General features: G+C 52.8%; 7 protein-coding genes across 8 annotated transcripts; 2 read left to right on the top strand and 5 right to left on the bottom strand.

The window, feature by feature from the left end:
• Window positions 1–192: 192 nt before the first annotated feature.
• On the bottom strand, window positions 193–3,287 carry HMPREF1120_04397 (uncharacterized protein). The gene has a single exon (XM_009158526.1). The coding sequence runs from the start codon at window positions 2,577–2,579 to the stop codon at window positions 1,137–1,139; it is 1,443 nt and encodes a 480-aa protein (XP_009156774.1). The 5' UTR covers window positions 2,580–3,287; the 3' UTR covers window positions 193–1,136.
• A 241-nt stretch (window positions 3,288–3,528) lies between these two features.
• Window positions 3,529–6,119, top strand: HMPREF1120_04396. 2 transcript variants are annotated; one of them, XM_009158525.1, is made up of 2 exons: window positions 3,529–3,795; window positions 4,012–6,119. In XM_009158525.1, exon 2 carries the CDS (start codon window positions 4,064–4,066, stop codon window positions 5,105–5,107), a length of 1,044 nt encoding a protein of 347 aa, XP_009156773.1. In that variant the 5' UTR covers window positions 3,529–3,795; window positions 4,012–4,063; the 3' UTR covers window positions 5,108–6,119. The 2 variants fall into 2 exon arrangements, with proteins under 2 accessions (XP_009156773.1, XP_009156772.1); XM_009158524.1 differs by having other exon boundaries at window positions 4,007–6,119.
• On the bottom strand, window positions 5,334–6,380 carry HMPREF1120_04395 (uncharacterized protein; the record flags this gene model as incomplete). The annotated part of the gene is made up of 1 exon (XM_009158523.1): window positions 5,334–6,380. The coding sequence occupies one exon, from the start codon at window positions 6,378–6,380 to the stop codon at window positions 5,334–5,336; it is 1,047 nt and encodes a 348-aa protein (XP_009156771.1).
• Window positions 6,381–7,286: 906 nt separating this feature from the next.
• Window positions 7,287–9,189, bottom strand: HMPREF1120_04394 (inosine-5'-monophosphate dehydrogenase; the record flags this gene model as incomplete). Its single annotated transcript, XM_009158522.1, has 3 exons — window positions 7,287–8,428; window positions 8,624–8,932; window positions 8,988–9,189. 3 exons carry the CDS (start codon window positions 9,187–9,189, stop codon window positions 7,287–7,289), a joined length of 1,653 nt encoding a protein of 550 aa, XP_009156770.1.
• A 740-nt stretch (window positions 9,190–9,929) lies between these two features.
• On the top strand, window positions 9,930–15,426 carry HMPREF1120_04393 (IQ domain-containing protein containing GTPase activating protein). Its single transcript, XM_009158521.1, has 2 exons — window positions 9,930–13,955; window positions 14,007–15,426. Exons 1-2 carry the CDS (start codon window positions 10,190–10,192, stop codon window positions 15,173–15,175), a joined length of 4,935 nt encoding a protein of 1,644 aa, XP_009156769.1. The 5' UTR covers window positions 9,930–10,189; the 3' UTR covers window positions 15,176–15,426.
• HMPREF1120_04392 (uncharacterized protein) lies at window positions 15,312–16,033 on the bottom strand. Its single transcript, XM_009158520.1, has 2 exons — window positions 16,014–16,033; window positions 15,312–15,949 (listed from the first exon to the last, which is right to left on the bottom strand). The coding sequence occupies exon 2, from the start codon at window positions 15,917–15,919 to the stop codon at window positions 15,572–15,574; it is 348 nt and encodes a 115-aa protein (XP_009156768.1). The 5' UTR covers window positions 15,920–15,949; window positions 16,014–16,033; the 3' UTR covers window positions 15,312–15,571.
• Window positions 15,970–19,664, bottom strand: HMPREF1120_04391 (uncharacterized protein). Its single transcript, XM_009158519.1, has 5 exons — window positions 17,633–19,664; window positions 17,169–17,576; window positions 16,963–17,115; window positions 16,428–16,861; window positions 15,970–16,381 (listed from the first exon to the last, which is right to left on the bottom strand). Exon 1 carries the CDS (start codon window positions 18,777–18,779, stop codon window positions 18,375–18,377), a length of 405 nt encoding a protein of 134 aa, XP_009156767.1. The 5' UTR covers window positions 18,780–19,664; the 3' UTR covers window positions 15,970–16,381; window positions 16,428–16,861; window positions 16,963–17,115; window positions 17,169–17,576; window positions 17,633–18,374.
• Window positions 19,665–19,706: the final 42 nt, after the last annotated feature.

Below are 19,706 nucleotides of genomic sequence, written 5' to 3'. Positions count from 1 at the left end.
ACATTTTACAAATATACCTAGTAGTCAGTTGAGGCACGGCCCGCACTGTAAACACTGCATGCAGCAAACCAGCACGTTCTAGTAAATGATTCGAGACCTCCTGTGGGAACTACATGGTAATGGATCTAATCATAACCGCGGGATAAAAGAAAGGACAAGAACGAGAACAGAAACCGGGACATGGATGAGATCGTGGACAGTCGTGGACAGAAGTGGTTCTCTTCAATTGCCCCATACATGTACCTAGATGCAGGAATGTCCTTTTGCACCGGCATAGCATGGGTTTAGTACTACTAATAACGACTCCAGTCTCTCAATTCACTCCCGATCGAAGGTAGACTTCCGATCCGCCATGTCCTTACGCATGGGCTTCCAAAACCGATTTTAGCCTCTCATTTCAATCTCCAACTACCTGGTAGACATTGATCCATCGTGTCCTCTTGCAGTTGATCGTCTAGTCATGATGATCGCTGGATGAACTGTAGAAAGGAGGTTCCTTGTTTCCCATATCAACACCAGAACTCGAGTTAGAATTCGCATCCGAATCATAACCGGGCGCAGGGTGGACACCTTAGAACAGCGTGATCTCATTTCTCCAGAGCCCGCGCCTCTCTTGTGCCCGTCCACTTGACCTTCTTTCGTTGCTACATGTAGGTAGTTGATATCTCTCTCCCCAAGCGCATATTCTTTCCAGGGTTCAGAAACGTGTGGACCACAACTTCAATGGTAGATCTGGTCGGTTGAGGACTTCCCATTGTTCTGCTTTGCTTTCCTTTGTATTGTTTCGTTTGCTTCGCTTCGCATTTTTCGTGCGGATATCATCAATCACATTGGATCATACAGGGCATTTTCATTACCAACCATACAATATCTGTATCGTATCGGAGTAAAGCTGCGGCTCACCGGCGGCGGGCGGAGGGGAGGGAGGGTAGACGCATCTGGCGGACCAAAAAGCCTCCGGATCCTAGTTAGAATAGGGTAGGGTCCCTAGTCTAGCACATTGGTTCGAGTGGCCCCAACGTCTTATCATATCTCCCTTTTGTCGCGTGAGTGCTTTGTGACATTCACGCTCCCCAAAAAACAATCATCGCCCAGCTAGATTGGCTGGGCTGTAGTAGCAAAGAATAAAAGTCGGCTCAGCCTGCATCTGAATCTGCGCCGGCCCTCGCTTGGGCGGCTTCTTCTCTCTCCTTGGTCGACTGTACGGCACTTTGTTGTGCTCTAGCAGATCCGACATCCTCAGTCTTCCCTGGTAAAGGATAAGGACTGAAATCGCGACTGCTGGTGCTGAAATTCGATTGAACAGACGGATGCTTTTCGAGTGTGGCCCCGACTCCGGTTCCGGGTCCTGGGCCATTATTGCTCTGCTTGTGCGCATGACCGTTCTGTGATGGAGGAGCAGCTTCCTGACTGCCCGGCACCGGCGTGTTCAGTGAACTGTTGGCGTCGGTGGAGATAGGACTGGTCGAGTCCAAATTGTTCCCATCATCCAAAGTCACCGAGTTTAGTCCGTGAAGACCGCCCTCGATGTCCCGTACCAACCGGACAAACTCTTCAGGAACAAGACCGCTTTCGCCCGTTCGTGGATCCTCGGCGACTAACCAGCCTTGGCCGTGCCGGTAAGAGACCAGTATGATCTGCCCTTCTTTCAGAGGCAATTCGTTCTGGTGTTCGCTCTCAAAGTCGAACAATGCAACCGCCTTTCCGTGCATCTCCTCATCCGGACTGGCAATGGTAAAAGAGTAGTCTTTGGAGAAGCGCGCGTCGTCATCGGCCTCAGAATAGTCCTCTTCAGAAAATGGTTCCTCTGCGTTGTGTGGCGACCGACTACCTCCGTGAGACTGGCTGGCGAAATTGGAGTTCGAATTTGGAGCATGTTGTGGAAACAGTAACCCGTGGTTGTCATACGTGTCGACCGCCTCCCCTGGCCCGTCAGTATAGTCAGTATGACCACCACCAACCTCAACCAGTACGCCCCGATTCGGGCCGGCAGCACCCGGTGACCTTCCTCGCTCATTAGACTTATGTTTTTTGTGTCGGCTTGTAGTCACAATGGGTGATTGAATATCTTCGTCCTCGCTGTAAGGCGGTCCGCCGTCCTGGAAGGTCATCGCTGGAAGTCGATCCCGTCCCCACGACCCTGTACTTGTTTCCGATATCCACGGCGGCGTCGCCGACCAATGCACCCTAGAATCTTCCCAAGACGCAATCGCTGGGTCTGACAATCGCCGCGTCTCACTAACAGGAGTCGTCATGCCGGACTGATCCGGCGGCGGCCCGTAATGTAGAGGATGGGTCGGTGGGTACGCGAAATCGCGGACGAGTGTGTAAGGTAGACTCGAATGGAATGCTGGGAATACATGAGACGTAGGCCGAGAGGATGGGCGATGCGATCCCTTTGAATTCGTAGAAAAGGTCGACATGCGCCGCTCAACGTAGGAGGTAGGTCGTTGAGAACTCGTCCGCCGCGGAGTGGATGTCGTGGTGATCAGAGGAGTCAGAGAGGGAGGACTTGCTGTCGCCGTCGCTGCCGCCATTGGCGATGACATGTTGGGTGGTGAGGCTGTAAGGGTTGCCATCTACCACCGAACAAAACAAAACGTGCCAACCGGCCAGATGGCGCAACAACAGGCGGACCCAGGCAGAGGCACGAGGCGGCTTGACTCTTTTGAAGGCGGATGCGCGGTTGGAGGCGCCAGGGTATAGCGGGCGGCTAAGTGGTACAAGAGGTGATGGCGGCTATTGAAGACTTGGACTCATTCGGGGGTAACGAGATTCGGGAGAGGCCTTGACGGGCGCAGGTCGTGCGAAGAGGGAGTAAAGCCGACCGGCCGCTTGATTAGGCCCTCAATGCTGGGTATCTGACAAGGAATGGACGGTTGCGCGCTGATTGTCCCGAGTCGAGATTGAGAATGCGAGGATCTAAATATAGGACGGGCGAAAACGAACCACCCTGTATGGTGGATGGAGGGCGCAGAGAGAAAGCGAGGAGAACAGAATGGTACCGGGGTCAGAAGGAGAGTGCCATGCGTCGGCGCATGGTGAATGAAAGAGGAGAGAGCAGAAAGACACTCGATGGTGTCTCAGTAACAAGAAGAACCTCTGGCGAGTTGAAGTTGCTGGTGGTGAATGGGGGTGACCGACGGCGAGGCCGATGGATGGAGTGGCAGTGGTGAATGAATGAGGAATTCTAGAATCGGTGGAAGATGGTTCGGTTTTGCGGTGAGATGCAGGCATGAGAGAGCCGCAGCCAGTGGTGAAGAACGGATTCGTGCCGTGCAGAAGAGACGCTTTGGCCGTGTTTGTTCATAGAAGTTGGAGATGAATTATTGGCCGGAGCCGTCGGCGGAGCTTTACCCAATACTTGTGCCTAATGCAGCTCACGCCTGGAGCATCCCTAGCACGCTGCGACTGGGCAGCAATAGGCGGCCCGAAGTCTAAAAGGCATACCCAAAAGTGCCCAAGTCCCGCTAATCGGTGCCTGGAGCTCTGCTTGGGAAAAGACCATCAATCGCTCTAGACCAGGATCTTGACTCCACCGCAGCCGCCAGCGTTTCAACTCGGCGCCCACAGCTTTTTGGTCTTCTGCAGCTGCAGCAACAGTCACATCTTCCTTCTCTGTTCTTGAATCTCTATCTCGAATCCCGATTCTCCATCCCGCCTCGTCCCGCCTTGCGCCCCGGTCGATTCGCTATCGTATTGCTACCAAATACAGCAGTCACCGCATGATGCAGGCCATCGTTGCGTAGCCAGGACCGAACCTGCAGCGCGGAGTGAATAGGATCTTAGACAGCTGTACGTGGTTTTCGTTACGGCCTCAGTTTGCTTTACCACTGGCACTGCACTGCTTGACAACATGATGATCACAAATTTATTGGAGCTGTCCTATTTACCCATGCGGACAACCATACATACGCATTTTTCTTCTGATGTTCTTCGCACCGTGCATTTGTCTTTTCGGCATCCGCTTCGCTCGTCTCGCTGCAGTATCTGACTGACCTTGAAGAATAGACACACTATGCTCACATTGATTGAATAACATCCATACCGACCTCTCTTCACCATGTCGACCGACCCTCGACTCGCACGGCTACAGGCTCGCGCAAAAACACCTCAGGCCACGCCATCGCCGCCCCAGACACCGACACCAGCAGACGCAGCGCCGCAACCGCAACCTCCTACCTCATCTCCACCACCGCCGCTCCAGCCGCAACCGCAGCAGCAGCAAATACAAACCCAATCGGTTCCTCTATCACCGACCGCCGCAGACAACGCACCATCACAAGCATCTCCCGGAAGTCCTGATGGCAATGTCGAGGCTGCAATACCAGCACCAGCACCAGCACCAGCTACCGTGCCCACCGCTACAACCAACGAGAAAAGCGAGATCCCTTTCAAATTGCGGTTCTGCACAGTATGCGCGTCAAATAACAACCGGAGCATGGAGGCCCACCTTCGACTGTCGACCTCGGAACATCACTATCCAGTCATATCGTTTGGCACAGGGTCGTACGTTCGATTGCCCGGTCCGTCCATTTCGCAACCGCAAGTGTACAATTTCAACACGACGTCCTATACCAAAATGTACGAAGAGCTGAATGCGCAGGATGCCCGGCTTTATCGGAACAATGGCATTCTGAACATGCTGGATCGAAACCGTAACATCAAATGGGGTCCCGAGAGATTTCACGATTGGGTGGTCGGCCAAGCGAGGATGGATGCTTTGCAACGGGGGGACAAGGGCGCCGAGGGCACCGAGGGGGGTATTGTGGACGTCATCTTCACCTGCGAAGAGAGATGCTGGGATGCCGTGGTGGACAATCTGTTGGATCGGGGCGCTCCTTTGAACCGGCCCGTGCACGTGTTCAACATTGATATTAAGGATAATCACGAAGAAGCCCTGATCGGCGGAGGCGCCATCCTCGAGTTGGCCGACATGCTCAATGAGGCTGCGGCTCAAGAGAGAAAGATTCAAGGCACGGCCGGATGGGAGAATGGAAGCGGCGCCGCGAGGCAGAGTTTTGATGAACGTGTGCCTGATATCCTGGCGACCTGGCAGGAAAAGTGGCCCAATCTACCGGCGCTGTGGACACTGTCGTGGTTCTGAAGTTTTCTGTAATCGGCAAGAAAGCGATTTGTCCCTTTTGAGCAATGGCGCTGGAGGTGTTGGGAAAAAGGAAAAAGACAGTGAACACTGCATGAGACAAAGCTTGAGATGGAAATGCTATCTATGATTTATGGTTGCCTTATGATTCTCAGCAGCGTGGCCCAGTCAAGCCATGACTGCAAGGCATGCCATGCCCGAACATGACGATGTCTGTATGGTTGTATCTTTATAACTTGCTTGGGTTCTGTTTATCCTTTTCTTTCTCTTTCTGCTCCTTGAGCAATCTCTCTTTCTGCAAGACATCCTTCTTCAACGCCACCTCTACCTGTCTAGGACCCTCTTTGCTGAACTTGACCAGGACGACATAGTCCGAGTCACCCTTCAAGTTGGACGACTTCAACTCCGGGCCAGGCTTGTCCAGCGCCAGCACGGACCGACCATCCTCTCTCCCGAATTGCAATCCGATGGGACTGATGAACTTATCTTTCCAAGGCACAGGCGACCCTTCGTTCTCAATGAGATGTCTCAGCTGGGCGCGCTTTGCGAGGATCTCGTCGTGACTTTCTTTAGTCTCGTTACCAGCATCCAATATCCCCGAGATCAACCACAACAGTAAAAACTGCGGCGGAAACAAAATGATTTCACCTGACCGGGCACGACTCAACCAGTCCTTTGCCCTTCGCCATTCAGGAGCCATGGTCTCAATCTTATCGGCCGTGGCCTGGACGGACGGGTTCCCCGCCTCCTCAAGACCCACGAAATACAGATACATCTGCGTAGTGAAGCGTTTAGGGACATTAGGCGGCGTGACCCAATGCGTGAACGGGATGAGACGGTCGGTGTCGAGCACGGCAGTGGGGGAGATGGACTTCAACCATTCTGCTAATGTTGTCTTGCCGCCGTGCACGGCTTCGCGGCCTCGCTGGCGCTCTTCCCTGGATACGGGCAACAGTCTCTGCGCGTCCTTCGATGCCCGCGCTAACAAGATCCCGGTCTCTTCGAATAGTTCTCGGATCGCGCCTGTGCGGTATGCGATACTGTCTAGATGTCGTTGTATATCTGTGGGATTGGGAGCGACTTCGCCATCGGAGGACTCAAGATTACCGCCGGGAAACACGTGTGCAGATGGGAATGCCGATGATGTTTGCACTCGGTGCAGAAGAAGAATTTCGTTGGTCGGGGATACGAGGATCACGCTGGCGCTGGGGGATGCGGGTTTGGGTGCTTTGTGGTCGGCGTATTCCCGGACTTCGAATTTGGGTCGCGAGGCCATTGTGGGAAGTGGTTGGCAATGGGAGGGATGCAGGATGGGTATACTGCGTCTGCTGGTGCTGCTGCTGGTCAAAAGGAGAGTCTTGCTTGTTCGTGTCTTGTGCCTCGGTGCTTGTGTCTGTCCCCCGGTATGTAGATTACGTCGACATGTATTGGATAGGAAACCGCGTGTAGGTTCAACAATGGCCGTCCCGGAGGTAAAGGTGCTGTAACAGGCTACTCTGTCTTGGACTCGACGTACAAAGAGCAGTGGAGGCGGTTTGGTCGAACGACTGGTAAGGGTGAGCGGCAAGAGAACGAAGGTCCTAGTTCTGGAAGCGAAAGGAGAGAAGATACTCATGGCACAGTGCCAGCCATGGACCGTCAGGACCGAGGTGTAAATAGTAGCAACGTGCAGGTGATGTTGGGCCGGACCGTTCGTTGCTTGACTGGAAGTTTGGGCAAAGAGTACAAGATCCCCAACTTTCAAAACGCGGTCCCCCGTGCCCATCCCACTCGCCGCGGAGAACCGGGTCTGCGCCGAGGTACTTCTGGAGATCTTGATCTGAAGAAGCAAACGGATCCGACGGCGCGTGCTTGTCCTACTACTAGTTGTACCTCTACCAGGACGTAAGTACAGGACCCCTGACTGCGTGTACTGGGTACACGGTCCAAACTGCCCTTCCAGTTGTCTCTACTTGTGCAAAACCTTCTACGGAGGTAATCAACCGCCTACAGGCTGCAACATACAATTCATTTCAAAAGCTGGAAGTACTGTGTGTCCATTGACGGCGTGCGCCCGCTCTGTACAGAAATCATTTCGCGTAAATTCATTCAAGTGACAGCCAAGGCAGTAGATACGGTATGCAAAACCCTTGCCACCTCAAACGCCAATTACTCGCCATGCTCTGGCACGACCTGCCGTTTTCTAAGCGTACAATTTCTTGTCGAAGCTGTCCAGACCGTGAACATTGCCTTCGGCCTGAGCACTGACGGTGCGGAGCTCAAAGCGCACCTTGCCGCTGACGACGTTTTCACGTAGTTCAGTCAGACTCTTAACCCCAATGTCCTGAAGGGAGTGTTGCAGCCCGGCCAGCAGATACGGGACAAACTTGGTCACCGTGCCTCGGTCGGGAACTGCGCCAGACACACCTTGAGCGACCAACAGTCTGTCGCCCTCGGAGAAGTATCTCGCGGTACCGGCGTTGCTGGCCTTGGAGTCCTTGGCACCACCACCGGCCTTCTTGTCTTCCATGGCATCGATGCTGCCCATTCCTCTATAAGCCTTGACGAGCTTACCTTCACGGCTCACAAAGTAGTTTCCAGGAGACTCGGTGGTACCGGCAAGGAGACCACCCATCATGACAGCAGATGCGCCCACGGCAAGCCCCTTGACAATGTGACCCACGTTCTGAATGCCACCATCGGCAATGCAGGGGACACCGAAGCGAGAGGCAAAAGACGCCACGGAAAAAACTGACGTGGCCTGAGGACGACCCACGGCCATGACTTCCTGCGTGATGCAGGCACTGCCGCTGCCCATGCCAATTCTCAGGCCATCGGCACCGGCAGCGATGAGATTCGCCGCTTGCTCACGAGTCACCACGTTTCCAGCGATGACGTCGAGTTGCGGATAGGTCTCCTTGACATACTTGAGCATCTCGATTTGATACATGCTGTTGCCTTGGCTGCTGTCCAGAACCACAATATCAAGTCCAGCGTCAACCAGTTTCTGCAGTCTGATCTTGTCCTCTGGTCTAGTACCAATAGCCGCCGCAGCAATGAGCTGCTTCGAGTGGGGCAATTTCGAAGCCAGGGGGTAGTTCAGGTTCTTGAGGAGATCGGAACGCGACAACAGAGAGACTAGGTTACCGTTGCTGTCAACAATGGGAAGCTTTCCCTTTCGTGATTCGCGAAGGACAGTGTTGGCTTCCGCCAATGTAGTCCCAGCAGGTGCGGTGATCAAGTCTTTCGACATGACCTCTGTAACCAGATCATCCGGGCGAGGATGGAACTGGATATCGCGAGTTGTGACAATGCCAATCAACTTGGACTTGAGTTGGCCGTTTTCTGCGCGTCAATCAGTCAGCGAGTGCAAAACACTAGAATTGGCGGATAGGCAGGTGGTGTCAAGCGTTCTCAGACAGAAATCTCCATAAGTTCCCCATTGCAAGTTCATGCTGCGGATGAACGAAAGTTTAAAAGGGTAAATAGTTTTGGACATCATCGAACAGGGTGTGCTAAGTGTTTAACGGGTCAACATACCGGTAACCGGAAACCCTCCAAATCCCCATTTTTCCTTAAGTTCTTTGGCCTCGCCAACAGTGGTCTTGGGTGAGAGCACGACGGGGTCTGAAATGAAACCGTTCTCGTATCTTTTGACCTTACGGACCATTTCCGCCTGATCATCGGCCGAACAGTTGTGATGGATGACACCCAGTCCTCCCAGAAGAGCCATATGGATGGCCATGGAATCTTCCGTCACAGTGTCCATAGGAGAGGACAGAAGGGGAGTCTTGAGCGAAATCCGCTTGGTGATGGGAGAATCAAGGGTCACTTCGGACGCGGCGAAGCCTGCACGAACAGCGTCAGGAACAAGCACCACCAAGACATCAGTTGCAAGGCGTACCAATGTACCCAGGCAAGATGAGGAAGTCGTTGTAGGTCAAGGCGCCGTTTTTGGCCGAATCGAGGAGGGTGTGAACATCGAGTCCATCAGGAGTAGGGTACTCGGCCTTCAGGACTTCGACCGCTTTGCGGTTGTCGAGTTTTTCGACGTTTCGGTTGAGGGAAGGGCCATCTCTGGCAACGTCGCCGTTGGTGATAGGCATATTGAAAAGTTATTTGAGTATAACTACAACAGGAACCAGTTACACGGGGCCTGCTGGGGTCAAAGGTGACCGAAAGAAGAGGAAAAAAAGATTCAGGAAAATGTCGCGATCCTAAAGTATGAAACTTTTTCGCAGCGGAAGCGGGGGATGCCGCTAGTATCTTGGCTTTTTATATGCAAAAGCTCTGTATTGCGGAGTGACAGTAATCATCCCACACGACACTGCACGGCACTGCAAGTCACTACGAGTATAAGCTTCACAGATTGTGATCTTATGTACTCCTTGCAGCAAACATCTGTGTGCGTGATATGCAAACAGCTGAAGCCCAGTCACTGCCAGTGACCGGTACCTTTGCAGGGATAGGGAGGACCAACTACAGGTGAGGCTATGCCGTGTGCCAGTGAGCCAGCATTATCGGTGCCTCCTTCACCTGGCTTTGAGGGTCAAGCACTCCCAAGTCACTCACGTTGCAGTTGTAGATGCGCAAGGTGTAGTTGCACACTATTTCAAGTCCTATCCAACACTGCATCATCCAGGATGTTGAACAATTGGGCATGTTGATGCGGAATCCCTGTTTGAGGCGCTCTTTATGCCCGGCTCGCGTGCTGCAGCCTATCGAGTCTTGCCGTTCCTTGTCTGTACCACTGCGGTTGCCCACTCCCACTGGCTGGTCAAGCCACACTAGCCCATTTCTGGCCCGTGTAAACAGTTGCCCATCTTAATAGTAATAACCCACCTCATCATTGTGCTCTCGCACGCTGCGGTATTACTGTACAAGCCCTGCACTGCATGGGAAGAGCTTTGCTGCTTCTGCTTTGTTGATTGTTGTCTGCATCCCGTAATTTTGGCTGCAAGCTCCCTTACACCGCGTCTTACATTGCAAACATTGGTTGCAAACTCCTTCCCATGTCAACCTGAAAGGCTTCGAGAATGCGACCCAAGTCCCGACCAAGATACGAACCAGACCTCCAGTATTTGACATCGCACTTAAGGCACCGGAATGTCGCACTACGCTCTTCCTCTACGCAAAACACAGACAGACAACCACTACGCTCTTCCCCAGCGGCAGACGTCAGTCACCTCGACAGTGTCCTCCGCCTACTCCGCGGCATCGAGCGCTTATCTCCCCAGCAGGGCCAGCACGATAACCTCCACAAATTCCAGCTTCTACTCTAAGGGATCACCTACGCACAAGAGGGGGGCCAGTGAGGCGGGTGACATGAGTCCTGCTCGAACATACGGAGGACGCAGTAGTGTGGAAAACAGTCCTGACCATCTCTACCGCAATGTCCGCCAAACTCTGCGGCCACTTCCGCAAGCTCCGTCTCCGAAAGGCACCTCGAATGCTCGAAGACCTAGTGGCCAGCATGTTCGCGCCCACACCATCGACCGCTTCCCACAAAGCCATTCGGAAGACCCGTTTATTGAGAAACATCTACATGAGCACCATCACGAGCCAAGCCAACCAAGGCCACACCTACATCATAGCGTCACGAGTCCTCATGCCACCGCGTTCAAAGCTCCAGATATACAAGAGTTGCAGAAATCCTCCACGTCACACCTAAGAACATTGTCAAGATTTGCCCAAGATGGTGATGTCGAAGAGTTCGGGATCACAGCACCGGGACATTCGGTGGTCGGGCTGCAAAATCGGCGCCAGCTCAAGCGCACCGACTCAGTGGCGCCAGGTAGTCGTTCGAAAGCTAAGAGCTACGGTTGGGGCGAAAGAAACTGGATGGACAAACAGAGACAGTTCCTACAGGCCTACGAATACCTCTGCCATATCGGGGAAGCCAAAGAATGGATCGAGGACATCATCAACAAGCCCATTCCTCCCATTGTGGAACTCGAAGAGGCACTGCGCAATGGAGTGACTTTGGCTGAGATCGTACAAGCCTTTCACCCTGATCAGGTGTTGAAGATTTTCCGCCATCCCAAATTACAGTACAAGCATTCCGACAACATCGTTCTATTCTTCCGCTTTCTCGAAGAAGTTGGCCTACCGGACCTCTTCCGCTTCGAACTGATTGATCTTTACGAGAAGAAGAATATTCCCAAGGTCATATATTGCATTCATGCCCTGTCATGGCTTCTGTACCGCAAAGGAATGGTGGACTTCCGAATCGGAAATTTGGTAGGCCAGCTCGAGTTCGAGCATCACGAACTGGAGCAAACTCAGCGCGGCCTCGACAAGGCTGGCGTTAGTATGCCTAGCTTTTCGGGAATGGGTGCCAGTTTCGGAGCTGAACCCGAACCCGAACCTGTTGAGTCAGAGGAGGAAAGGATAGCACGAGAGCTCCATGAGCAAGAGGCGGCTATCGTGGACTTCCAAACCCAAGTTCGAGGAGCACTGGTTAGATTACGACTTGGAGACATGATGCAACAGCTATGGGACTCGGAAGATGCCTTGATTGACCTCCAGTCACGTATCCGCGCGGAGTGGACTAGACAGATTGCCGGGTATCGGTTGGACATGCAACGGTTTGCGACAAGTCTTCAGGCAGCAGCTCGGGGCTTTCTAGCACGTTCTGCACAAAAGAAGAAGCAGCAACATTGGAAGTCAAGGGAGAAAGAAATTTTGAAACTCCAGAGCCTTTTCAGAGCAGGCAAGGTGCGGACGGAATCTCGAACACTCAAGTCCCATGTCCGCAGACACGACGCAGGCATTCGAGACCTTCAGGCAGCCATTCGAGGTGCGCTTTCAAGGCGCGACGCCTTTGACCAATATGAAGCGACGAGGACGGCTGAAAATGAAGTTGTCGCTTTGCAAGCCAATATCAGAGGTATGCTTGCCCGGATACAAGTTGAGAGAACCCATGAAGTTCTCGAAAGACAATCGCGGCAGATAACGCAGGTCCAATCTTGCGCCCGGGCACTGCTCGCCCGTCGTTCTCATGGCAGGCTCCAAAACGCCCTCCATGACTTCTCGCCAAAATGGACTTCACTGCAAGCTGTGATTCGAGCCAGCCAGACCCGGAGGGAACTGGCGGCGCTGAAGCGTGCCCTACGAGCCGAGTCTGCATCTATCAGTCAATTCCAGGCCGCCCTGAGAGGCGCAAACACTCGAGAGAAGCATAACTTGTTGAAGCTCTTATTGCTGAGGCAGTCATCCGCCACCATTCCAGTCCAAGCTTCGATTCGAGGTTTCTTGCTGCGCGGTCGGCTTGAAAAGCAGAAGAAACTGTTGGCTTTGCAGACTCCCAGAATCGTGCAACTACAGTCCTTTGCCCGAGGTGCCATTTTGCGGTTACAAACTGCAGATACGCTCACCCAACTGGAGGAGAGCCAAGACAAGGTGGTGCTGGTGCAAGCGGTTGTTCGTGGAATGCTCTGTCGGGGTCGAGTAGCAGACTTCCTGAGCGAGTTGGAAGCACACGAGGAATCTATCATCGATTTACAAGCAGCAATCCGGGCAGCAGCTGTACGCACCCGGTTCGCAGAGAGGAAGCGCTATTTCAAGGAGAACATGGACAAGGTTGTCAAAATCCAAAGCGTGGTCCGGGCGAAAATCCAAGGCAAAGCCTATAAAAGCCTGACTTCTGGCAAAAACCCACCCGTTGGAACACTGAAAGGATTCGTGCACTTGTTGAACGACAGCGACTTTGACTTCGAAGAAGAGATCGAGTTCGAGCGTCTACGAAAGACTGTGGTTCAGCACGTCCGTCAAAATGAGCTTGCAGATCAGTACATCACTCAACTGGATATCAAGATCGCTCTTTTGGTGAAGAACAAGATCACTTTGGACGAAGTCGTGAAACATCAGAGACATTTTGGCGGCCATGTGGGTGCTCTACTACCAAATTCTGATATTTCTTCTAAGGATCCGTTCGACCTGAAAGCCCTCAACAAGACGTCTCGCCGCAAACTTGAACACTACCAAGAAATGTTCTTCTTGCTTCAAACGCAACCACAGTATCTGTCAAGGTTGTTCAGGCGCATTCGAGAGCAGGCCACGGCTGAAAAAGAGTGTGACCGCATCAAACATTTAGTGATGGGATTGTTTGGATACGCGCAGAAACGAAGAGAAGAGTACTATCTCGTGAAATTAATCGTGAGGTCTGTCAAGGAAGAGATCGATTGCTCCATGTCTCTTCAAGACTATCTCAGAACGAATGCATTTTCCAACAAGCTCTTTGCAGCCTACAGCAGATCTCCTCGCGACCGCAAATTCTTGCGAGATGTCATCGGCCCGATGGTCAAGGAGAACATCATTGACAACGCTACATTGGATCTCGAGAGCGATCCTCTTCAGATTTACCTATCCGCCATTAATAATGAGGAACTGCGGACTGGTCGACGAAGTCAAAGAGATCCCAATGTCCCCAGAGAAGTGGCCATCCGAGACCCAGAAACCCGTGCGACGTTTATCGCACATATGCAAGACCTGCGAGACATCACAGATCAATTCTTCCTCTGTCTGGAAGACTGCTTGCATAGGATGCCATTTGGTGTCCGGTTCGTGGTGCAACAAACCCAGGAATACCTCCTAGCCCGATTCCCTGGGGAGGATCCCGAGTTTGTCCTTCAACTAGTAGGACAATGGCTCTGGCGCAATTACCTCCAACCCGCCCTCGTGGAACCAGAGAAGTTTGGTGTTGCTGATCGAGCAATGACTCAAGAACAGAAACGAAACCTTGGAGAGATTGCCAAAGTCTTGAATCAGGCAGCCTCTGGGCGTGAGTTCGGGGGAGACAATGTCTACCTCCAGCCGTTGAACAACTATGTGCGCGAGGCTATCGGTCGCTTCCGAGTCCTCTGGAAACATGGTAAGTCCTGCATTACAATGAAAAGTTTTGGCTTGGCTAACGACGGAACAGTTATCTCCATACCCACAGCGGAAGAACATTATGACATTGACGAGTTCAACGACCTGTATGCCAAGACGAAGCCGACCTTGTACATCAAGATGTCGGACATTTTCTCGATACACAAGCTGTTATCCCACGAGATCAGTACCGTCTGTCCCAGCCAGGACGACATCCTTCGCGATATACTTCGAGAGTTGGGTAGCGTCCAAAGTAACGAGAGCGAGCTCCGAGGCGTCAGCTCCAGCGAAATCAGTCTGACATTGAGCCCCAAGTTCCTCGATGTGGAAGATCCCGATGCAGATGTCAAGGCGTTGTTTACCGAGACCAAGCGGTGTGTTTTGTACATCATCCGTGTACAATCAGGAGCCAATCTGCTTGAGATATTGGTGAAGCCCATCTCTGAGGAGGACGAAGAAAAGTGGGAAGCACTGGTACGAGAAGAGCTGCGGCCCGGTAACAGGCGGCATGGGGCGTACGCAGATGCCAGCAGCCACCTTGACATCAGCGCATTGTCGTACCGGGATCTCAAACGGATTGCTTTGGAAAATGTTCTGCAGCTGGAGTCGATAGGTCGGCTGACCAGGACGAATCATTATCAAGACCTACTCAATGCCATTGCAGTCGACATACGGACCAAGCACCGTCGAAGATTGCAACGGCAGAGAGAATTGGAGAATGTCCGAACCACCTTGGCACGGCTAAACGAGCAAGCCGTGTATCTCGAACAACAGCTCAAGACGTACAACGACTACATCGAGCAGGCGATGGTGACTCTTCAGAACAAGAAGGGCAAGAAGCGATTCGTCATGCCGTTCACCAAGCAATGGGATCACGAAAGAGAACTTCAACGATCTGGACGGTCTTTCAAGTTCGGCTCATACAAGTACTCGGCACGCACGCTTGCGGACAAGGGAGTCCTCGTCCATTGGCGAGGGTACAACGAGCGGCAATGGGACCGAGTGGACCTGACTATTTCTTCCAATGAAGTCGGAGTGTTCACCATCGACGGCAGTTCGGGTAACATGATGATTCCCGGCGCGAATGCCCAAGTCCCGCTGGATGATCTGTTGCAGGCACAGTTCAACAACACGCAGTTTCTGGAGTTTTTCGAGGGCGCGCTCAGGGTCAACGTCAACTTATTCTTGCATTTGATCATGAAGAAATTTTATAATGAATGAGTGATGAATCGAATCGAATTGAATCAAAGCATATGCATACTCCCAGTTAGTTCGGCGGAAAGGGTCTCGGGGGCGCGTTTTCAATGGTTTGGAGAGCAGCACAGGCTGGTACCACTGTAGACGCTTGGAAATTGTTGTCAAGGCGAGTACATAGGTGATTGTGAGCGCTGCTGTCTAGAAGCTGCGGTCTGGAGAAGTCAAGAATACAATCATAGAGCCATTGGTGTCTTGTCAATGCTTTTCTACCGGTACTTGATCCGTAGCTGGGAGTATCCGTCGTACTAGTAGGAATGTGTTGTAGCCTTGCCGTACACGACGCGTGAGGGATGTGAGCCTTGCGAGTGTTGATTCCTCGGCATGCTGAGGCCTGGCTCCGACGCGTTCAAAGTTGTGCGCCTAGGCACCTACAGTATAGTACCTAGGTACCTTATCCACTCTACAGTGTAGACCGATACTTCTAGTACGAGAACTTGAGGTACCGTACGCATGTAGTAGGTACGTATGTATGGCAAGCCTCAGGACCCTAATATCAGTCTTTTGGTCATTATTGCACGGATTGCATTGGCACTGGCACTGTCGGATGGAGTTTTCGTACCCGGTTCCCACGGATATCACTGCCACTGCCATCGTGACCCGCGGAGTAAGGAGTATCTTTATGAGAGTGACCTGCACCGGCACCGGTACAAACGCGAATACGAACATCGACACTGACAGCGTACCTGACATTGACATCGACATCGACATTGAAACAGCAAGTCAGTCTCGTATAGGTACCTAGGCATGCACGGAGTTAACGACCGTTGAAAAAACCTCGTATTGACTACTGCACCTAACGTACCTAACTACCTACCAGGAGTTGGGTAGGAACAGGATGGCCAGGGAGCTAAGGTACCCTTCGGAGATGAGAGCCGCTCTGTGGCCCTAGTCCTTGGAAGCTGTATGTACTCGACAAGAAGTGGCAGGGAGACAGTTTGCTGCCAGTAGCTACCACGGACATAATGTATTTATGGTTTAGGTTTGGTGCACACCGGCAGCCCACCGCAGTGCAGCACAGGACAGGAACTTGAACAACTCCAACTTACGGGAAGCACTGGCCGGACTGTGTTCATCGGTCGGCTGTAGCGTGGCGTGGCGGGATGGGCTTGTGGTGGCTTGTTCTGCAGTTGCGAGGGCCCGTCTTCGAGAGCCTTGCCTTGTCGTGATACGCTGGGTGAGGTTAGTGTGGAGGAGGATGATTTCGAAAGGTAGCTACCTGATACGGCTGTTCAATGCATTGCACGGAGTACAGCCATAGGAGTGGTCCATTGCGCTCCAAGGATGCTTTGTCAGATGAGGATTGGATATGGGGATCATACCTTGGCTCCTACATGTCGTACATTCCTCCTCTTGGAAAGGGATGGATAGTTGACTAGGTACCTGAGGTAGGTCGGTTGGGGGACGCCACGTCCAAGTAGGTATCGAAACAAACCTCGACACATACCAGGTACACGTACCTGGTATCTATCAGTCGCCATGTTCAGTCGGTAGAATTGAGTTTGGAACGCATAATCATGGACATGATATCGATGGCGGGGTGGGCCAGCCTCTCCATCTGTGCCTGTGCCGCTTGAAGCAGACGCCACCTCGCAACGGTCTGACTTGCCGTTTATTAGGGTGTCTCGCGATGGATCCCTTTCGTCCCGTTTCCTGGAATATGGGTCAACACGGCACGGGAAACGTTTGGAACGGGCTCCATGCATCATTGCATGCCAAAGCATGTCAGTGCAAATCTAAAGCGTCCGCCGTACCTAAGGTAGGTAAGGTAGACAGGAAACCTTATCGGCATCACGGTCAGGATGCTTCAATGCCTGGTGGCGCGTCCACTGGAAGTGTTGTACGTTATAATTGATCGATCGATCGACGCGGTACACAACTTGCAGCATGCCATCGATAGCCGTGTTCTTGGGGCTCAGGAGGTCAATGACTGGCGTTGATTGGCTCTTGATCAACTTACTGTGGTATGTACCTGTATGCTTGCATTTGACTTACATCCATTGAGGCAGTCGCATTTTTTCGAGGAATGTCGTGTGCTGTGCTCGATTTGACAGCTTTCATCTGTCAGAGGTGCCATGCCACTGCAGGAGATCGCAGAGAAGCATCCAGACTCGGATGCTTTGCTGATCAATACCAAATGTGTCGGCGGAGGAGGGCGTTCCGTATACAACGTTGTAGACGTGATGTCGTGGAGGTGATGCCAAGTAGTTTGCTGGAATGCAGTGTGCCAGTGCTGGATGCCATATCAGACGATGTTGGCTCGAAAAAGACATAGTACGACGTAAACACTCAAGACGCGTCGAGCACACCACACCGCGTCTGATGGACGACGATGGAATCGGACGGAGTTAAGACCATAAAGTGTCGACTGCGAACTATAAGCACGAGCCAGTCCAAGGATCAAGGAGCCGGTGGCAGACAAACACGTGTGGCGCGAGATCGTGGGATCGGGCGTTCGAGCGCGACTTGCCACGAACGACATGGCCTGGAAATTGCAGGTGAGGCATGTCACTAATCGGGATCACATCAGAGTGTCGGATGACTTGTTTTTGACAGCACGGCAAGCCACCCCAAGGAATCCGGCGATCGAATGGACAAAATTCGGTTTGGCCGTGCTTTACAAAGTGCTCGCCGTGAGAGGCGTCATCCTCTGCGTCCTGGCTAGTATAGTATGTATGTGAAAGCTCCAGCGCACACGAGGAAAGGGGTGTGTGAAAAAGGTACAGCACAGACCAGGCTGGTACACAGCCTTGTCAGGGGCTGAAGTGAGTTTTCGTAGACTTCATGAACTTGGTGAAGAAGAAACTCGCTGGCTAGGATATGAGCCCAACGGGAACGGAGAGACAGGTGCTCAACATAATCAACCTCTGGAACCGAGATCGATCAAAGCCCAGTCTCCCGATTTCGAGCCTAACATCCGTCCTGGTTGACATACGGAGACGTCAATCAAAGTGGCCCAGATGCCCGGGAAGAAATGGTAAATGCCAGTGCGTTATGAACCAAACTGCCAATAGACCATGCAGGAGGCTTGCTTTCCTTGCGCCAAGTGACGTGCCTTGAACAGGCGTTGACCGTGTGGCTTCTTGGTGGAGACAGTTTGTACGAACTGCTTGTATTTTGTGCCGAGTTCAAGTTCCACGGTGCGTCCTGCTGGATACCTGGTACCTTAATCGTTTTCTGTGTGACCAGTAGGATGTCGAGGACCAATTCTATGGTACGAGTCATGGGTGTTGACAGCTTTACACGTGAGGCTCCCCCTTGCCTCGGATTGCAACTCTCTGTACAGACGATCTGCGATTGTGGCCCAGGGGTAACCAACTTTCTGGAGATGTATCCACCCAGCCATCCCGCCGTCGTCTGTGCTCGCTGCGGTGCTGGTATTCATGCTTGCAAGAGGCTGCGCGCCCAAGGAGACCGGCGCTGATGATCCTGGCGTGCTATCACGGGCACTTCGGGAAGGCTGACGAGAATGAGACCGGGTGGTGGTGGTGGGACGAAAAGGACTGGATATGCCAGCCGGTTGTGCTTTGCTTTGGGTTCTTGATAAGTCGCAAAGAACAGAGACAATCATTCAGAATCTCCTCTGGCCAGAGACACCAGTGTAGCCTTCCATTCCTTTAGCTTTATGGTGTTGGTGTTGTGTATACCACATTGCCTACTTCAACCATCACTCTCTTTGATATACTGCCACTGGCTGTGCCTCTATCGACCCGGAGGAGAGCTCCTCTATCCGTTCCTTGACACTCTCGCATCATGTCTCGTTTTGGCTATCCTTCAACGCCGACGCCCACACCGACCGACAGCTGGTCGTCCTATTTCGATTCCTGGAGATGCGAAGACAAAGAGATGGCCGCCGTCGAGCCGGTGATTCTGGACCAGTACGACGACCTACACCCCGACAGCCTTCAGGTCAAGTTCAATAATGCCAACTTCGACCTGGACTGGGAAATGGACAATCTGCAGGACGGCTGCTCGCCATTGCCGCCTTTGCTTTCCTCAGGCTCGGTTGCGACTACGCGGAGATTGGACGACGCATATTGGAGACCGTCGCGACAGGGGCAGCGACAGGGACAGGACTTGAACGACGATGGTCGTGTTGCTTACCGAGTGTGTCGTGGGCCCAATGACGTCGACATGGGAATGCAGACGGCGACGGAGATGGACATGGAGATTGATGAAACGGGGATGGATCTGGACCTGGACCTGGACCGCGATATCAAGTGTCAGTATCATCAATGCCCGTGGCCCACAATGCCGATGCCACGACAGCGACAACGACAGCCTCGGACAGCGGCGTGGCTGGGCGACACGGGCACCAGCACAAACTTCAGGTTGAACAGCAGAACCTCAAGCTCCGATTTTGGCAACACAGCGTCTTCCGGTACGAGAACGTCGACAGCCGCAGGCACTCGCACTCTCTCTGGCACCGCGGCGAGATCGCAACGGTGGGCACGAGCATCATCGTCAGCGGCACGATCAACGGGGGTCACTGTGTCCG

The sequence above is a fragment of the Exophiala dermatitidis genome, assembly GCF_000230625.1.
Source record: "Exophiala dermatitidis NIH/UT8656 unplaced genomic scaffold supercont1.4, whole genome shotgun sequence".
Classification (NCBI taxonomy): Eukaryota; Fungi; Ascomycota; class Eurotiomycetes; order Chaetothyriales; family Herpotrichiellaceae; genus Exophiala; species Exophiala dermatitidis.
Note: the sequence above shows the minus strand (reverse complement) of the source record. Positions and strands in the feature narration are given on the sequence as shown.